Consider the following 20,747-nt stretch of genomic DNA (forward strand, 5'->3'; position numbering starts at 1 on the left):
AGACTAGCTGTAAGTCTTCTTGTGGCTCAGGGTGGGGAAGGATGATGAATTGAGTGAAGGGAGACTTGATCTGAAAGCAGGTAGATTTGTGATCTGGAGTAGATCCTGGTTCTTCAAGATTCATGAAAATTATTTCACCCTCATGTCTGAGACCAGGTTGTGTGTCAGTGACCACACAGTACATGTCCATCCAGAGGAAAACAACCATTCTCATCAGCCTCAATTGACAGGGGTTTGCCACAGTCCTCACACTTGTAACATTTCATGTGGAAATTTTTGTCAAGAACTACCACTCGTACAGTCCCATCTCGTCCACGTTCAGGGATGATGGGTTCAGCACAAACAGAGCAGCATGGGGCATATTGCTGCTGAAAGTCAGGGACACAGTGGGGCTGGTTAGCTTGGTCCATGATGAAGGAGGTCCCTTCCAGAGGGCAGGCATAGAACACATAGGTAAAGCACTGGTGATGGAAGGCCTGGCCTGTGGCTCTCAGCATTCGCTCAGTGATATCTGTCCTGCACTTTCTCCAGGGTGTTCTCATAGCACTGCTCACAGAAAGGTGCCCTTTACAGGCTATAGAACTCCTGCCCCTGCAGCTGCCACTCATACTGATGGCATGTGAAACACGTGATGTGGAACAGACTCCCAAGTGCCCGGACTGCAGGCTGGAAAAGTACCTGGGCCTGGTGGGACTGACCTTCAATGGTCTGACTCTTCAGAGATAGCTAATTCACACATGACTTCCATGTTAACAAGCAGGTATTATTTATTAACATATTTTCAATTTCACAAGTGAGAATAAGTATGATATGTGTATCAGTCTCATGACTCCTTACTCTAAAGAAAGGGGTATTCAGTCAATATAGATGGTACTGGACGTTATTTCTTCTGAACACAGGGTTTCTCCCTCTGTTGAGCATAGGTGAAGCTGGGAGGCTGGGGTTGCTGAGCCGATCCCGTAGCAGTGGTGGGGTGAAGGAACCCCCTTCTTATGAGGGGGACCCCGAGGTGCTGGGGGGGCTAAACTTAGGGGTCACAGGAGTGAATTTGAGGGCCACAAACTTGGGGGTAGGGTTGAGGCTGGGACTGGGGCTGGAACTACAGATCGAGCTGCAGCTGGGGCTGAAACCAGATGTGGAGCTGGAGCTGGGGTACCTCGAGGCTGTGTGATTAAGGTCTTAGACACAAATACAGAGTGGGACTGAGGAGGGCTAGTAGGAGCCATCTAAGGAGGAAGAGGTGCTGTGCTGGAAGCTGCAGATGGGATACTTTGCTTGGGAGGGAATTGGGGGGCAGCTGGGGGAGGCACAGATCCAGATGAAATCCTGGGCTTGAAGGGATCATTCCAGGGCATGTCATCCGACAGGGAGGACAAAGAGTCCATCTCCAGGTAATGCTGCTCACCTTTCCTCTGGGCTGATGGGCTGGTGCTGGAGGAGGTGGAGGAGAAGGGAATGTCTCTTCTTCTGGAGCAGGGGAAAATGGTTCCTCAAATGGAGTAGGGGGTGGAGGGAAGCACCCCCCTTGCCCCCCGCCCAAAACCTCTCCATCATCCCCAGGTAGCAGTGGAGCTGGTGGCAGAGGGAAATCTTCCGTGGTTGCGGGAGGAATCTCTCCCACCTTGCCTATCTGCGCCCTCTGGGTCCCGGACCCTGGAGGGTTCTCCGCAGCCCTGGCACAGAAAGGGTTCACTTTGGGTTTGGGGGCCACGATCGGGGCAAACTTATGCCAGTCTACTCGGCCAGTCGTCAATGCGGCTTCCGGTCCAGCTGTGACTCCGTGAGTCCCGGTGTCTGGAGCACCTTCTAGCTGGGGGAAAGGGGGATGGAGAGAAAGAGAGAGAGGGAGACCATACAAGGAGCGGCCCAGAGAGGGGCCAGGAGAGCTCGAGGAAAAAGGCAGAGGAAACTTTTTACCATTTCAAAAGGTTGTGTGAGGAGTTATAAAGCTTCACCAAGAATAACAAACATCTAATCATGGGTTTTAAAAATCTGTTAATGTTTAGCTAGGACCCCTTCAATGAGGAAGCATAGGATCATTGGAAGGAGTATTAAAGGACATGTTCAAATATTTCCTTTTTCAAATAATGAAACCATGGCCCAGAGAGATGATAACACTAGTCATAGGTCTTTAGATCAGATAGGAAATGCACAGTTACCTGATTAAGGATTTGAAACCAGGTCCTCAGACTCTAAAGTCTGTAGTTTGATCCAGTTTGGGGTTAAGTTTAACATCAAGAGTGGGGGCTTCTGAGCTATATATAGTGCATAGTTTTTTTGGGCTTGGATATGGTTAATTTAAAGAACATAGATGGGAGACAGCATGACATAGTAAATAAAAACTCAGATTTTGAAATCAGGAAAAAATGGGCTGAGGTTCTTCATCTCATACACCAACACTTGTGAGCCTATACAAGTTAATTACTTTTGTATCATCCATGACACTTCTCTAAGGATCATCAGTTTAGAGCTAGAAAGGATCTTAGATAAGTCACATAAGTCGTCAATATCTGGTCTTCAAAAGTCCAACAGACAGTAGTTGCTGTTTTGCATTGGTAAAGGAAATTTCATTATCAAAGTTATGTACCAATGTCATAAAAACAGTGTTGTACAGAACAGAAATGTAAAAAGTGTATTCCTTTACATAGACTCCCCTGATTTTCTAATTTATAGACATGTTATGCCAAGTGAATTAAGTTCTAAAATACAAAAAGCTCCTTCAGTGAGAACTATGGCTACCCAAAAAAGAACAACCAACCAAAACACTTGAGAAAACGCTGACAAAAACTATTAATTGCTCAGAATTTGACATGGTTTGATACACAGTTTATTGATTTAACCCATTGATACATATGTCTTTGTATCATAGCCTTGATTTCATTTGGCAACAAAACATAGTTTAACGATCCCAAGTTGTTTGCTGCTGCAAATCTCTTATTTCCCCCAATATCATCATCCTTACAGTAGTTGGGAATCATGAAACACAGTGATCTCAGAAGAACCAAAGCTATAAGTGACCCAAAATGCAATTGAAATAATAGAACTGAGTTCAAATCCAACCTCATTCACTTACTAGCTATGTAACCCTTTAAAAGTAATTAAATTTGCTCATTTTTACTTTACTTTCTCTATATGATAATATTAAAATCACCTCCATCCTAGATTTGTTGATGATAAAATGAGATAATATTTATAAAATAATATAGGGCTATATAAATATATAATGCTAGCTATTATTAAAATATGGTCTAGTGGATTTGGGGGAATATATATGAATATATACATGTACAAACATACATATACATATAAAACATGAATACATGCTTATATTTTTTCACCAATGAAATATTAAGTAGTGATTAGCCACCTCTCCATGTTTACTATAAGGTAATTGGCTGCTATAATGTTTTCTAATAATAGTTTTGTTTCATTTAATAAGTATAAATAAAAGTGAATGTAATTAAGTAGACATTAAGTCAATATGACCAGAATGCATGGAATTTTGTTAATTTTGTATGCTATGGAAAACTCTTTCTTCCTAGGATCAAATATGGTCTACTCTCTTTGATATTTAAAGCCCAACACCACTTGCCTCAAATTTACATTCCTGCCTTATTTTATATTTCTCTCCTTCATACTTTATATATTTCAAACAAACTAGACTGTTTGGTGTTCCTCAAAGATGACATCCTGTCTCTTACCTAATGGCCTTTGCACAGGCTGACACCAGTGCCTGTTATTAACTGCCTCCTTAGATCCACCTCTTAGGAAATCTAGCTTCTCTTAAGCACATGGCTCAGTACAAAATGCATCTCCTACGAGATGTCAATACAAATTACTCCAGCTGCTCATACTTTCCCTTATCCCCCCCAAAAATTATATTGATTTTGCATAGATATTGTCAAACTAGAAAAAAAAAGAGTCCATTCCTCTCTGTTTGCTCAGGAGGCCTGCTGCCAAATTTCTTATCTGCATGAGCTTCTGAACATGCAATGAAAGGACTTATCCTTGATTTCAGAGAAAGTGCAGATTTTCTGTGATTGTTTCCTATCTTTCACTGTTCTCTACCTCTCCTCTAGATCCTTTTATAGATAAGGAATTGAGTGAAAAAGCCAGAGTCCAACAGCTAATAAGGGTCTGGAGTCAAATTTGAACTTGGGACCTCCAGACTCCAGAGGCCAGCATTCTATCCACTGTGTCACCTAGCTGCCCAGCATTATCAGTGATGGGTGGGAGTGGGGGTAGAATAACAGTGATCTTTTTGTATGTAAACTCTATCAATAATCAATCAACAATCATCTATTAAGTGGCAGCCACTCAACTTTAGTTCAGTATCTGAATTTAAAAAAAAAAAAAGATTTTCTCCCTAGGTAGTAAATAGACAGGATATGGGTATGAAATACCTGCATATGCTATGAATTCTACCATTCTACATCATTCCCCATTTCCAAAAACAATTTCCCCAAATATAGTGGTTTGGCACATGAGAGTTCGTGCCCTGAGCATGACACTAGGATTTGAAACTTCCTTAACTTATCTTCTATTTTAAAGATAGATAGATAGACAGACAGACAGACAGAAAGATAACTATAGAGATAGAGATAGTAACAGACAGAGACAGGGATAGAGATAGAGATAGAAATATTGATATTGATAGAGATATAAACACCACTGGCCCTGCAGGCATAAAATTGGGGTTTAGGTCATGGTCCTGAAGTCAAATAGCTCAGAGATAATTTTTGATAATTCCCTGCAGGTCTCTGAGATTTACTTACCTTTTCTGTAAATTGGGGGGGGGGAATAATACTTACATTAATGATAATACAAGGTTGTTTGGAGAAAAAAATTCTAAATATCTTAAAAAGTATATGGGGGGAGGCTAGATGGCACAGTGAATTTCTAGAGCACCAACGCTGGAGTCAGGAGGACCTGAGTTCAAAAGCAGTCTCAGATACTTAATACAAAACCTGGCCATGTGACCTTGGGCAAGTCACTTAACCCCAATTGCCCTACCTTCCCCCCTCCAAAAAGCTAGAAAAAAAAGTATATGAATATGAAGTGTTATTTTTGTTAATCGTAGAGATTCTTGAACATTGAAGACATGGATATGAGTTCTATCTCTACCATATGCTACCTGTGAGACATTGTGCAAAACATTTCATCTTTTTGGACCTTGATTTCTTCATAATGGGGTTGTTCCATGAGGTGTTCTTGAAAATTTCTTCCAGCTAAAGATGCTATCATCCTCAAGTATAAATATAAATTAGATTTCCAGATGATATGCAGGTTTTGCTTTTGTTTTCTGCCCAGGCTTGGGATTTTCATTGGACAATAAAGATGTTTGGGACTTAAAGGGTATTTGAATGGATTGGATATTTGGAGAAAGTGAATTGTACCTAGGCAGTATAAGGGAGATGGGCAGCCAAGGAGATATTTTTTCCAGTAACCCTCTTTTAACTTCAACTCTATAAATTAATGTAGCATTAGTCAATCTTTCTCACATGTTATTTTCATTTCTCCTTCCTAAGAGAACTTAAATTAAAATGAAAACAGATGAAAGAGACCTTCTGGGTTTTTTTCAGTCTTTTTCTTATTATTAATAGGGTTTAGCAGTCTTTGGGATAGAAAAAAATTTTAGAAGTGCCCTAGAAAGAAAATGCTATAAATTTTCACAACCTTAAAATGGAGACATAAGCATTTTATTATAATTGAAATTCAATTAATTTTTAAATGTTTAGACTTATTTCATAAAATGTTTCATTAAACAAATAATTTCATTAAAATGGTCAGGTAAGCAGTATATGATTATAAAAATTAGGTTTCTACCTCAATAAGTAAATCCCTTTAAAATTTCTACTTTTGAAAATGCATATTCAGAATGTATACCTTCTTTTAGGCCAGCTGATTACATTAATTTGAAGGAAAAAAAAAGTCTATAGTCTCGATTTCTTATAAAATTCAGAACAAAAATGGTAACACTCAATTACGGATGTGGTTTTTTTTTTAGATTAATAATTCCCTAAATGTCAGTGCCACTATCTGTCATGCCATGTTTCTCTCTGACTGCATTCCATCATTTCCATGCTGTTTACCTATAAAGCACAGAGGGAAAAAAAAAACCAAGCCTTATTTATGCAATCTGCATACCATTAATAACATATTTTGGAATAACAAATGCCCCAATGTGTTTTCCCATTGTGTTCTTTGGGGTCAATTAATATTCCTTAGAAGGTTTTTTTTTAATACTTACAAAAACAAGAATGATAGAGAGAGATATTATATGGTGTGGCAGGTTTTACAAAGCAAAATATTAAAAGAAGTCTGTAGGACAAAGAAGTAGACTGCAATAAGTAATCTTCTTAAGCAATGATAAATTGACCATACAGAAGTAATGATTTTCAGACATTTCTTTTAAAAGAACTGAAAAGAACTAATTAATGGTACACATTTCAAGCTACACAAATTGCAATGAAAAATGGAATTACTAGGAGCTATAAATGCAATTCATAACTGAAGGAAAAGAGCACAACATCACTCAGAACATTAAGAGATGCAATTAAACAAAACATTTGGAGCCATTTAATAATATCTGCAGAGCATAGTTAAGTGAGATGTGGTGTCTTGCTGTCATGACAAACCAACTTTATAATAACTACCAAGGTATCAGGACACTTGAGGTCATTTGTCACATTTGATGCATTGAAAAAAAATGCCTATACTGATGAATTCCTGGAAGGATTCAGTTCAATGTACATCAAGAGGTCACTTAGTTATGCCTCGAAAATATAGTAATGTTGAAAAGTACTTAAGTTGCATAATTTAAATTGCCATATATGAGGAACACATTTACAAAAGAAAGAATCTTGGGATTCTTAGTTCCATATTCAAGGTTCCTTAATGTGTTCCTTTCTGTTTCTCTAGATTATAATGTTTACTGAATTAATTCTTCAAAGAAGATATTGCCAAGACCCTCTCAGAAATCATTCATAAGTAGCAAGAGACTTTATGATAAGAAATTCAATAGGTCGCTATTTATTGAATGATTTCTTTTTTTTAAGTGTGTCATGCATTTTCTAAGGGATTGAGTCTATATTGTTAAGAAAAAAAAATAATTTCAACTGCCCAGAATATCTTAATCACTTGCTGAATAAGTTCCCACCTAAAGCACAACCAACTGGTCAAATAGAAACCAATCTCTTTAAAAGAAAGCAGAGAATTCACCATTATGGGCCCAACAAACAAAACCTCTCCAGGTGATTGATAGCTAAATGATTCAGAGGGCTGTCCTGAAAATGCTAATAATGGAAAATTATAATGAGAGAGTTAATTTACAATGCATCCTGTCTGTTCTTATAATGACTCAGGCTGACAGATAGTAGAGAGGTTTCTTATAAGTCTACAAGTATTCATCAAAACAATATTTAGATGTACATTATTTATAGAATGTTGCTTTTCAAGTCGTGTGTTAGTGTGTGTGGGGGGGGAGGGGTTATAGTTGTTTAAGTCCCAATAATTATTTTGAACTGCAGTAACTCCATTGCTATTATCTGCTAAGAAAATACATATATACACACATACATAATATTTGTATGTGAATACCCTCACATACATTATATTATCCTGAATTTTACTGAATGCCAGTAAACAAGCAGGGGACAAACAGGCTGCAACATAACTGTTGATTGGGGCACAAATTATTCTAGAAATCATTGCAACAAACATCTGTTACAAAGCAAAGGGTGCAGAACACCAAGGAACTATAGGTTAACAAAATCCCCACATTGCCCCCTGGCTTTCACAGGTAAATCCTAATTTGTAGAGCTTTCCTCTATTTTATGATGCCTCCAACCTCCATGTATTGGTGAAATTTCAAGTTGTAAAATGATCATTAATTCTATAGGCACAATTATCAACTTTAAATTAGCCATGCATTCTTTTAGAGTCAATTAACTTTCCCTAAGCGAAACTTTAAGATAATTATAGAAATAGTTTAAAAAACATAATTATGTACACATGTATATATATATATATATGTGTGTATACATATTTACATATTAACATGCAAGAGTGTGTTGGGTATATACATTGTTATATACAGGTGTATATACATATGTCTCAGCTTTTTCTTCTGTCAAATGGAGATTGTGTTACTTGTAGTGTCATATCTATTTCATGAAGTTTTGAGGATTAAATGAGATATTACATATAATACATTTACAAACCTTGAAGTATAATAGGAATTTCAGCTATTAGTCTTTTATTCATAAGAAATGGTTATTTATATGTGTATATGGCAAGATGATTTGGAAAAAACAAAAAAAAATATTCATTCTTTATTTCAAAAGACATACTAAATTCCTATTTCATGCAAAGCACCATGTTAGGTGCTGGGTATAATGCAAAAGAAATAAATGAAACCCCAAAAGAAATAAATGAAACCCTTGTTGTCATGAGATTTTGATTTAATAAGGAAGCAGGGATTATGGTACATACATATGACACATATATAAATATCCTCTACTCCATTTCAAGGATTCAATGGACATATAATCTCATTAGTGTGACTATTTCTTTCCCTTATGCCAGTTGCAAGTATATAGTAACTAGTATGTAAATGAGGTTATAAAAGAGAATAAAAGTAGTAAAACTATTCTCTAAGCTCAGTGGAAGCAAAGCTCATTTCTGACTGGGGAGATGTCTTTTAAAAGTTATAGCTGAACACTTCATCAAGTAAACAGAAGCTTGTTTAGGTTCCTACTGATGCTTATTGAATTTTAAAAATTTCCAGAAATTTGTCTGAACTTCTCTAGAAAGCCAGTGTTTCTTTCTTATATTCATTAAATCAAAGAACAATGTCTACTGACATCGCCACTGGTGGGCATCAATATCTGGAACAGATAATAAATAATTCCAAGAACAGAATCTAAGTGGAACATCTCATTAATGAGAATAGATTGTTCAAATAATATCTTCTTTTCATTCATCTGAGCAGTGGGGGGAGGGGAGAGAAGAAGAGGGGACTTATTGGTATATATTAGTTTATGAGCTCCTTGAGGAAACAGACCTTTTTGTGGGGGTGGAGAGATTTCTTCATATCTCTGGTGTTCAGCACACGGACACATAATATGTATTACGTAATTCTTGACAGTCTATTGACTAATGTTGTAATGGTCAAGTAGAATGGAAAACATATATATATACATATATTATGTGTGTATAGATACACAGACATATATGTGTGCATGTATGTATGAACTGAAAGACAGTTCTTGACATCAAGGAGCCTACAGTCTAATGTGGGAGACAACATGCAATGTGTGTGTAATATACATATATACACACACATACATACATATATACAAAAGAACTTACATATATAGGTCAAATAAGAAATACTTAACAGAGAGAAGGCATTGGAATTAAGAGGGGTTGGGGAAGGATTCCTTGTTCTGAAACATTCAGAAAAAGTAGGATAATATTACATTGAGCCTGGAATAGATAGGAATGAATTTGAGCAAAGTCTTTGAAAATGTTAAGGATTTTAATAATCAAGTGAGAGAGGGGAATGGGAGACAATGAATGATTATAATGTGAGAAGGAAAACAGGGATCTAAGCAAGAACAAAGTGAGTTTATGGGAGAATGAAAAGATTTGTTATGACTAGACAAGATAATATGTGCTCAGAAGTTACATTAAGTGAATGTGGAGTTGATTGGAATGCCTAAAAAATAAGGAACCTTTTTTATTTACAATAGTGGAACGATGAAGTCTGTTTTAAAGAAAGACTTAGAGGAAGACAAAGAGTTTGGGAAGTCAAATAAAAAGTTGTGGCAGCAATGACATGATTATTCTATTGGCGAAGGTACCCTAATGTGTGTTTAATGGAAGATCCAAGATAGGGCCCAAGATCTTCTGGAACCTAGTCCATTTTTTGTTTGTTTGGTCATATGGTTTTATGTTGCTATTAGTGCTTTTGTTTTCATTTTCCCATACTACTCCATAAATATTACAAGAATGTTCAGAACCACCAAGATCACTTTTTGGAGATATTAATTGGAGAGTCCATGCTTTGGATAAATGCTGAACAAGTTCATCTTTAAGGTCTCTTTCAACACTATGTTTTTATGACTTTGAATTACAAAGAAAATTACCACTAAATCATGGATTTGAATGGGATGAAAAGTATCATAGTATACTGGAATACATCACAGAATCATACAAAATTCCAGAGATAAAACAATACTGTTTACAAAGCCCTTTGAGTCTGGGGGAACATTTATTATATTGTCTACTACCTATAAATAATATACAACTTTATAAATAAATGATACCTGTGATTTTATTGGTAAAGAGATCTCTCAGTCTGGGTTTTGGGGAACAAAAACAAAAAAAAAGGAAAATCCCAAAATTCCTTCAATCACCAAGACATAATTTTATAGAATTATCTGGGGGTACTGAGATAGTTGAGTGTCTAGTCTAAGGTCATGCAGGCATCAAGTGGTGAAGGGAATATTTGAACTTGGGATTTAAAGACATGGAGATCATCTCTCCAATCACTACATACTGCTCCCTTTTCACAACCTGTAAATGATATTATGAGCATGGGGGCTGATTGAGTCAAACAGTCCATAACTCTAGCCCCACTTGAAGTAACTACTAAAATATTCCAACTCTGATATATTTATCTGGTGAGAAGATCTTCAATCAGTCATTCAAACAAAGGCATGTGCTGTATTAGGAGTCATGTAGGTATGTTCAGAACTTAGCGCTGAAGGATCTAGGACATTAAAAGAGAAAGCTGTTCTAGTGAAACTCTTGAGAATTACTTAGGAGAGGGAAAAATGGTCTCCTATCCCACATTGTCCTAGGACTTCTGATCACTGCCATAGCAAAAACAGCAGATGTAGTATTTCCTTTAGTACCTCCTGACAACTTTGAAATACTAATGAAAGGTAGATTCAGGAATCTGCAAACAACCCAGGAGCAAGCTGTACCCTAAAAGGAACTTCATGAGGACCCATGGAAGAAGAAAGTTTCTTCCAGAACAAAAAGATGTGTTACCGCCACTCATACTCCTGTGATAAATCTCAATCCTAATGTGCTTTTCACAACTCTCTACAATTTATTTAGTATCATTATTATTGACCTAAATCTGTATCTGTGCTGCTGGAAGATGGCTCTTATACTGATCAAATCATGATCTTTTTTTTTTTATATTCACAAATGGTAACATCAGTAAGGAGACCTACTATAGTTTCCTCACATAGAAAGGAAAGTGAACAAATTCTACAGTCTGACTAGATCCCTTCTTTAAAATACTTCAGTACTTTTTATTAGATCTGAATTTCAGTATTATGACATATTTGTGGTAATTTCCATTATGTGAGTAAAAGGCGATTTAACAATGAAAATACTGGGAAAGAAACGGTAATGAAATAAAAATAAAAATCTGTAAATAATGAAATTCCATTTTGTACACCTAGAGGTGGAAAGAAATGAGGTAAACAAATGAGTTAATGTTCCAATTTATTACTTGGAAATATGATCTCTTTCACTTATACTCATTCCCAAGTCTGATCAACCAGCAGTGAAGAAGAGATTCTAATTCATTTTCCAGATTTTTTTTTATTACCCACAGTTTATGTCTGCATATTCTACTTGCAAATGACATTTTGCTTTTTCCCGTGTGTTGTATTCCCATGTCCTTATACTTTAAGGAGGCCAAATGAGACAGGTAAAAATAAAAGTCAAGATCATTTGACAAATGATTAAAAAGAAAGTACCTGGTACCATGTGGGTATGATTTTTTTTAATGGGCTGATCATATATTGAGAATGAAGGTTGTTAAACCAAGAGGCTATGTTTTCTTCTGGTAGCCAATGTCAAGAATTTTTTGGAAAGATTCCCAGATCAATGGGTAGACCCTCTTCTAACAGATTTACAAGAAATAATATATGAATAACACGAGATGAACTGGCATGGATGAATTATCTTATCATTTCTCATGGATAAAATGTTATCACTTCAAGGAATTCTCACATTTATATAAAAGTAGCAAAATATCTAAGCCAATGCTATGGAATAAGGCCAAAATACACTTAATACTCACACATATGTATGTATGAGTATAGGTATGTGTATATATATATATATACTCATACATACCTGCAGGTTTGCATATGCAGATGTACATGTAAACATATACATACATGCACATAATACACATATTCAAATATACATATATTTACATGTACACATGCATATATAGTATATATAGACTGAGCCTATTTTTATCAAATACATATTTCAGTGTTAATGGATTTTTGCTTATCCAGCCTGAGTAAAATTGCACACTGCAGCTTTCCTTAAATCACTGATGCTGACAGAACATTATTAAACTTATTAATAGGATTAAAGTATTCAAGGAAAAATATAACACTGGGATCATTGAAGGTCAATAAACTCTTCCTCAGGCTCCTTACAAAATAAGATCTTTCTTAGAATGATACCATTTTAAAGCCGCAAGGTATTACAAACTGGGTGAGCTCTGGCTGATGTAAATCCCTTATATACCTATTCAAGTCAGAAAACAACTGTTCAAACTTCCTCCACCAGCAGTCCTTGATCTTGGCCTACCTGCTTGCATAATGTTCTTCCATTACCTTTTCTTTTACTTTGCTTCCTCTATACTACATTCCCCTAAATGAAGAGTCGGTACTTCATCTTCTGTACTGTTAATAGAATCCATATACAAAATAAATATTTTTCGGTTCTTTTAAGGGGAATTATTGTAAGAGAAAAAAATTAACTGGCATATAATAAATAACAAACAAAACCTGGAGAGAGCTAAAAAAGATCTAGTAATTTATATTAGTATTGAACGTTTAATTTTGTGAAGTGTTTGGTTTATGTGATATAATCTTGTATCTTCACCACCACTCTATATTTAGGTACTATGATTGTCACCATTTTATATGGGAATAAAATAAGATTTGGATTAAGTGATTTACCCAGAGAAATAAGTTAGTAAACATCCAAGGCAGGTTTTGAATCTGGATCTTCCTTATACCAAGTTCAATTTTATCCTCTACTCCACTAGGCCATACTGTCTCTAATATAAGAAGTCTTAAAATATGTAGTAACAAATGATATCATTCTTTATTGGCATAAAAGCAGGAGCAGGCCTACTAGTTGAATGAGATAGCTTCTAAAATTCGTTCTCCTTCATATTACCTTGTTTGTAGAGTTCTTTTGTTCTTTTTTAGACTGGTCCTACATGGAATGACCCCTTTGAAACTAATAGAGAACCACGATTCCAGAATCCCTTGCAATATTTCCCCCATCCTCCAGACTCAAAGCCATTGGCTTGTCCTATATAAAGTTCAGTCACTGGAAGCCTCCTTCACCTTTAAAAATCCATTGACCTAGGGAAAAAATCTGTCCTATAAACAGAACATTGCTCCATTTTAGTAGTTTTCAATGACCTCTTCCTTTAATTCCTGTCATATCTAACCATTTAATTTATTGACATAAGAATCTTTTCCTTCTCTTACTCCTCGGACTATTTTCTAAATTCATTTATACTCTCTGTTGGTTTACTAATTTGTCCCATCTGCTAACTCTTTCATTATTGCAGTTTGTAATTTCTTCCCCATCATACACATCCCTTTAGCCTTTCTGTTTCTTATTTCTCCTCCTATCCCCTAACATTAATTGAAAACAGACTTCCTTCTGAGAATGCTACCACATTTATTTATCTCCTCTAATCCTCACTCAGTCTTTTGCTACTTGTGCAAAATTGTGCAAATAGCCTCAATTCCTCATTTTTGAAATATGGGGTTGTTATAGATATTCTAAGACTCCTTCTAGTGTTAAATCTATGATCCTTTATAATATCTAATGCCACTATTTATCAGAGCCATCTCTGTTCCTCCAATATTCCTTCTTCAATGAGTTCTGCAATTGTTTTACATTCTTCCTCCTTACCTTGTCTTCTGCTGTTATACATGACAATATCATCATTCACATTGATATCAATACCCTAATATCTTAGTACCTCAAACTCAACTCTGATGTCCTCTAGTATATGTTCATTACATAACTTGATGATCATGCCATAAACTTCACTATTACTCAAAACTAAACTCCAACATTATACCTGTCTTCCCACAATGGACTTCATTCCTTCTAAATATGATCCACATCTTCCCGATTATACAATTCATCAGTCCAGTTATATACTCATTCACCAATATAGGAGGTTTATCAGGGGCATTCCTCCATCAATCTGATGTTCTTACAAAGGAAAAAGAGAGTTTTGTGATGACTTTTGAAAGCATCTCCCTACAGAGTGTATGGAACTTTCCCTTGGTACTGATGGAATCCTAATTAAGCTGCCCCCAGTTAACTTCATTATAGGCCTAGCCATACTGAACAGCAGGCCCACTGCACCCACCTAGCACTGCCCCCTCACCAATTTCCTAACTTCTTTGTACGTTTCTCAATGCTCACTGGAAAAACAGGTGTGTCCCTGAACTCTTAGTTCCCAAAGAAACAGCAGATATGTCCATGTAATGGTAACCCAGCTATTTCCTCTACCGGGTCACTGCCTCCAGACCCATTACCACAGAACTAGGTGTCTTCTTATATTCAGTCACAATCACATCATCCATCTAGCCCAAGACAGGACCGCAATAGCTAACCAGTTGGAGGGCAGAATGACCAGAATGCTTAACCACTGAACCATAGATGGCATGCCTCCTCCATTACCTAATCCCTTAAGTAACTCCTCCTACTTTTAAATATTAATGATGTTCCTCTTTTCTATATAAATTTCTGTTATGTAATTACATATTTACCCTATAAAAATCCATCTTGCTTTCTCTATAGTTGTTGGTTCCTCTTAGAACTTAGCCCACTTCATGAGAGGTGTCAGTCTCAATAAATGCCTATACTTGGATTAGAGGTGGTCTAACTCTGAATTCTTTGAGATGGTTCCACCACAACACATCATGAAACCACAACAGTTTTTGGGTGGCCAGAGGTCCAACCTCTACAGTTTTTAATTGCAACAGTGCCTTGTAGAAAGAAATAAAAATCCAAGTTAATTCTCAGTGATTGGAATTACCTCCAAAATGGATGAGTTGTCTCAGAATTTTGAGAGCCTAGAAGTCTGTGGAAGGGGCCGTTACCTTTGTGTTGACCTATATGAAGTAGCAAAAAGACTGATATGGTAATTTTATTTTTCTTGCAGACTTTCTTCCTGATAAATCTTAAGAGCACAAAAAATGCTTGAGTGTGTGTGTTAGGTTCTTCTCACCTCCAAAAAGTCATTAATGTTTGTCTTACAAGAAAAAAAAAAGAAAACAGCAATACATATGCTGAGGCTAATGTGCTTGGCAACATAGTCCAAGAAGAGAATTCTTTGGTAATAGTATCCTTTGAATCCTGATTAATGGAGGGCATGGTTGCCTTATGTATCCTCTAATATGTAATTCCAATTTTAAGAATATAGCTATTGGGTTTCTGTGTAATTTCTTGAGTAGCATACTGTAAAGCCAAGCACAAGCAGCTTTCCAGAGGTCTGCTACTGAGAATAGCTTCAAGGTTGTGATTACATAGTATAGGACTATGTGTTTTTTTCATTAAAAATTAATTTTTTTAGTATTCAGTAATAAACCAAGACAAAACATTGACAGAAACCAAACTACAGCATTCACAATGTTATAACTTAACAACTTGTCACTAACGTGGTCTCATAGTTTTTGCCAAAGTGGCCACATAGTTTTAAACAAAGTACAATCATTAAGTAAGTCCTTAACTCAATCATCCTTAAGAAGCAAGCCTCCTTAAGGAACACAAAGTACAAAGGTCTCTTATCCCTAGGTCCCATTGTTTTAATCTCTCATTCAAAAAGTCTTCTTTCTTCTTAAATGGAGATTAGTTTCTAATCATCCTAAATCACTCATCCTGAAGAGGTACAGGATAATTGTACAAAGTCCTCCCACCCCTAGGCCATAGTAAATCATGATCTTCTCAGTTTGAATCAAATACCCAAGGAGAAGTCTTTTGACTTGAGCCTGGCTCTCAGATTCCATGGTTCCTCTTCCATGGTCCCAGCTCCTGACTGAATTTACCCAACTGTCACCTGGATTAAAGGGCAGGTAGCTCTCAGGTCCTTGTCCAGTTCGTCATCCAATTCCTTGCCCAGTTCCCATTCCATACTGAAGTGTCCAGTCCACCTCAAGTCCTTAATGGTTTCTTTTCCTGCAAAGACAAAGCTTAACAAAGCCACAATAACATTCATTCACAGTGCTGGGATCATCATCAATTCACTATCTGCCCATGAAATCAACACAGACTCATCAACAAGGTCTGAGAATTCAACACAAATCTCAGAGTCCCAGAACTTCCAAATCCCTCCTCCAGGACTTCTGTAAACAGACAACAAGAAAATCTGCCTTCAGGAGTTCCAGTAAGGTCCCAGGGCCTCAAACAAAAATCAACAAAGACAGAAAAGACAAACAGAGTCCTTGGCTTCAATGAAGTTCCTCTTCTCAATTCTGCTCTTTCCTAGCCTAGGCTTCTCCTTTTATATGGTCATTAAGCTCCTCCCTACTCTGCCCCTTCCTGTTGCATCAACAACAGTGGTTCACAAGTTCTATTTCTTAACAAAGGACTTGATATAATCATGGGCAAAGTGTAAAGTGAAACAAGGTGCTAAATAATTAAATAGCTGAAACAAGGTGTTAATTAGTTCTTTTCTTGCCATTACACAGACTTCTTGTCCAGAGATGATCTTTGTGAATAGTGCCCTAGTTATTGAGAAGAGTGATAGATTACTATGGAGGAACAAACGATCTAGAATTGTTCTTCTACTATCACAATTCAAAACTTGTGGATTCATAGAAGTTGCTAATCTAGCAGCCCTATTTATATTTCCTTTCTAGAGAAAGCCAAGTCATCACAAGATCACAGTGCAGTGAAAAAGAATTTACCCAAATTAGGACTGTGACATGTTTAGTATCCCCAAAGCATTTTTTCCCAAAGTAGTCCAAATCACAGGGAAGCATTAAGTCTGTATAGCTTTAAGATCTTGTGAATAGGTAGGGGCCACTGTTAAAGCAGCCGAATTATACTGATTGCTTATAAACTATTGTGATTCTTGTGTGTGTTTTCTGTTTTTATTTATGGACTTTTGTGCATTTCATTTCTGTTTCTTAGCACAGTGATTTGCACACAATAAGTGCTTATTAATTTATAAAAATTAATTCATATATGTATGTATTTATTCTGCACCTTTTGTATGGTGAAATAAAGTTGTCCCATACTTGATAATTGTATGTGTCATCTTGAATGCTTATACAGAAGCTAGAAGTTATGTTACTGATACTTATAAGCTCTTAGTTATACTGTTAATTTTTTTTTCCATAAGCAAGTTTGAATAGGAATAATATAAGCCAAAGAGGAAATGATGTGGGTTATCCCTAAGGTTAAAACTGGTCTAGAAAAAATCAGAGTTTGGGGGTCTTAGGCTAAGGGGTTACAATATTTTCCCATTTTCACTCAATGGTCACCAAATTGTCATTTAAACATATTTTCTCTACCTTTTATTAACTTTTAGGGTTACTTCCTCCATCCCCTGCCAAATCCACTACCTCATTAGGCACCAATCTCAAATGGTATTTGAAATGGAATTCTCCACACATATTATAAAATCTCAAATTTCATTAATATGTGTTGATTATCTTCCATATTTCTTTCTCTATCCCTTATTCCCTAGCCTCTCAGCCCCAATGCCTTCCCTCTGTCAATTATTTCTGACTTAACCTGCATATGGCTTGCTTTGAGCATTTTTGTTTGCATATTGTTTCCCACTTTGAATTATAATCCCTTTGAGGGCAGGGACTATATATTCTTTTTATATTCTCAGTGCATATACTAGGCATTTGATAAATGTGTTTTGTTTGATTGATTTCCAATTCCTCCATATGTACTATATAATTCTATTTTATGTGCATTATGATAGTGATTGAGTGGCAAAAAATGGGAGAAGGTGATAAGCATTGATTTAGTTTTGAATACTAGTACTATGCCATAGTACACTTGAATATTATAATAACTTACTATTAAGGCCATTTGGTACACATTAGCTTGCCATTGGCACTGTAAATGAGAGATATTTATACAGAAATCAATTTGTTAACATTATTGGAAGAACTGAACTCTGTCATTATTGGCATTGTTGAAATAAATTATAAGGAATAAGGAAATTTTAGCAAAATGTTAAGATTTCAGATAGATTCTTCTTGGAAAGGCAAATAAAGGAGTTTATGGATTTCATTTCATTGTGTTCTGTAAGGTTATATGAAACATAATTTCATGGGACACTTGGTCACCTTTCCTTACTGTGTTCTTTATAAGCATAAATTAAAAAAAAACACCATGAAGATAATTACAACATATGTGTTAACATCTGTTGGGGAGGTCAAAGAAATAGAGAAATTCTATGAAAACTTGGCATTTAACATTCAGCAAACCAAGTCAACATATGTTTTCATGTTTAATAAGTTCAATGTGAAGGTGGACATGGGATAGGATGACAAGCGATCTATAACAAGAAATAGTTGAAGTTGAAGAAATAAAACTGTGCAAAGGTTTCTAGACTACTAAGAAACACCATGCCCATATGTCATTAATAGTTTTATTCAAAAAAGGGACTTGGAAGACATTGGACATAAATAATGAACATTATGGAAAAAATAAACTGACCTCTATGTATACTGATCGAAAGGAAAGGACCAACTACTGATATATGTCATATTAGAAGCAGCTATCTGTGTGCTGTCAGACAATCAAGTAGTTAAAGTAAAAATCAATTTCCAATGAGTTAAAAACAGAAAGATGGGGAGACACTGGCTATAATGACAATAACCTAAAAGTGATGTATTTTGTCAAGGTTCAAACCTAGCTCTGAAACATACTGACTATATGACTTTGGGGAACATGTAATATGAGTTAAAGAGTCATCATCAAATATTTATTAAATGTTTACTATGTACCAAGCACTGGACTAAGTGTCAAAGGCAAGAAAATGACAATCTGTATTGGTAGAAGGAGCTGCTCCTGGAGACCTTCCTATACAAATTAAATCCTAGTTCAGTCCCTACCTTTTTATTAATTCAATATGAGATTTCTTCCTGGGTAGAATTCTAGACATAATTTTGCTCAATGAATGGTCCTGATTAAGCCTACTGGGTAAGATAAATTTTGTTATCACATGTAGGGAAAATAGAGATCTTAGAATGTCTGGGGCTGTGATTACAATTAGACATAGAAAAAATATAGAGAAAATGGGAAAAATAAAAGAGAGACAGAGACAGAGAGACACAGAGAGAGACAGAGACAGAGAAACAGGTGGAGAAATAGAGATAAACAGACAGAAAGAGAGAGGCAGAGAGAGAATAAGTAGAGGGTTAGGAAAAAGGAGTCAAGAAGAAGGTATGTGGGAGGTAGAACATGGTTAATAATCTCAAGGCCCTTCATATAAATAGATTATTCTTTTAAAAAGAGAAAGAAGGTGTTGAGTGTCTGCCTCCATTTTCCCCATTCAGGTGAAGTGGTTGCAACTCCCATTCCTTCCAGTCCTCAATGAATACTATTGGTTTGGGATGGTCAAAGGGCCTTTTAATACCTACTTGGTATTCAGAAGAGTGAAAAACTTCTTAAGCCATCAATCTGTCATTGCAACTACGGGGATTTTCTTAAATCTTCCTGGGCCTAAGATGCTCTACAATAAGGAAAATGCCTTTTTAAAAAGGTAAACTTAATTGTAATAAGTTTCCACTAAAAAAACAATTCCTTCCCTAATTTTAAAAGGACTACTTAAAAAAAATATTTCTAGATGACTAATTAATCAAGATAACAAACTATGTCTAAATGAAACTGCATTTTGTCTGATTCTCATTCACTCCTATTATGAAATCAACCTTGTATTTTATTAGATAATAGCAGTAGGGCAGAGACTTTTCTGGCCTTCCAATAGGGGCTGATCCCTAGGACATAATCATGAAAGATTTCTCTCAGTAAGAAATTGTTATATTTCAAATGAAAGTAATGGCTCAATCTTAATACTTCATATTCTTTCTCCCATATCTGAGACTACTTGCAAGCAGTTTATTAAAGAAGAGATATCACCAAGTTTCCAAGTAGTATTCCTAAACTGAACCCTCTATTACAGAGATGACTGTTTATGTGCCCCAGGTGAGACCTCTTAATGGACAAGTAGAACAGAAGGCCGGGAAATTAATTGATTTTCCCAGTATAGCTATGGTATTTTTGTTTTGCTGTGTTTTATACACACACACACACACACACACACACACACACACACACACACACATATATATATATATATATATATATATATACATATATATGGGAAGTGTCTCCTGAATTACCATTTGCTGGAATTTGTCCAAGGTTGCAAGGCATAGAATGTACTAAATAGCGAATACGAGTAATGACAAGACTTCACAATGCCAGTGACAACTGAATCCTTGAAAAAACCTTCAGAACCCCTCACTATAATCTCAAGTAGAGAAGAATAGTTTGGGAATTTTGACAGAAGACAATACTATTAAAATATAGATTGATTTAAGTTCAAATTTTTTAATTTTTCTCTTATATTTTGTATCCCCAAACATAAGAGATAGATCTCTCTCTCTCTCTCTCTCTCTCTCTCTCTC

At 36.0% G+C, this 20,747-nt stretch overlaps 1 protein-coding gene and 1 pseudogene across 1 annotated transcript in view; one reads left to right on the plus strand and one right to left on the minus strand.

The window, feature by feature from the left end:
* Window positions 1-140: 140 nt before the first annotated feature.
* Window positions 141-14,672, minus strand: LOC138158331 (zyxin pseudogene; annotated as a pseudogene).
* Window positions 14,673-15,134: 462 nt separating this feature from the next.
* The window catches only part of LOC138158332 (protein FAM210B, mitochondrial-like), a 36,434-nt gene continuing 30,821 nt past the window's right edge, over window positions 15,135-20,747 (plus strand). The window contains exon 1 of the mRNA XM_069084498.1: window positions 15,135-15,232. Coding sequence (XP_068940599.1) covers window positions 15,135-15,232 — 98 coding nt within the window. The remainder of the gene's footprint in view (window positions 15,233-20,747) is intronic.

This window comes from Petaurus breviceps, unplaced genomic scaffold, assembly GCF_028583685.1.
Source record: "Petaurus breviceps papuanus isolate PSGF00001 unplaced genomic scaffold, PetGlider_PUasm1.0 174, whole genome shotgun sequence".
Classification (NCBI taxonomy): domain Eukaryota; kingdom Metazoa; phylum Chordata; class Mammalia; order Diprotodontia; family Petauridae; genus Petaurus; species Petaurus breviceps.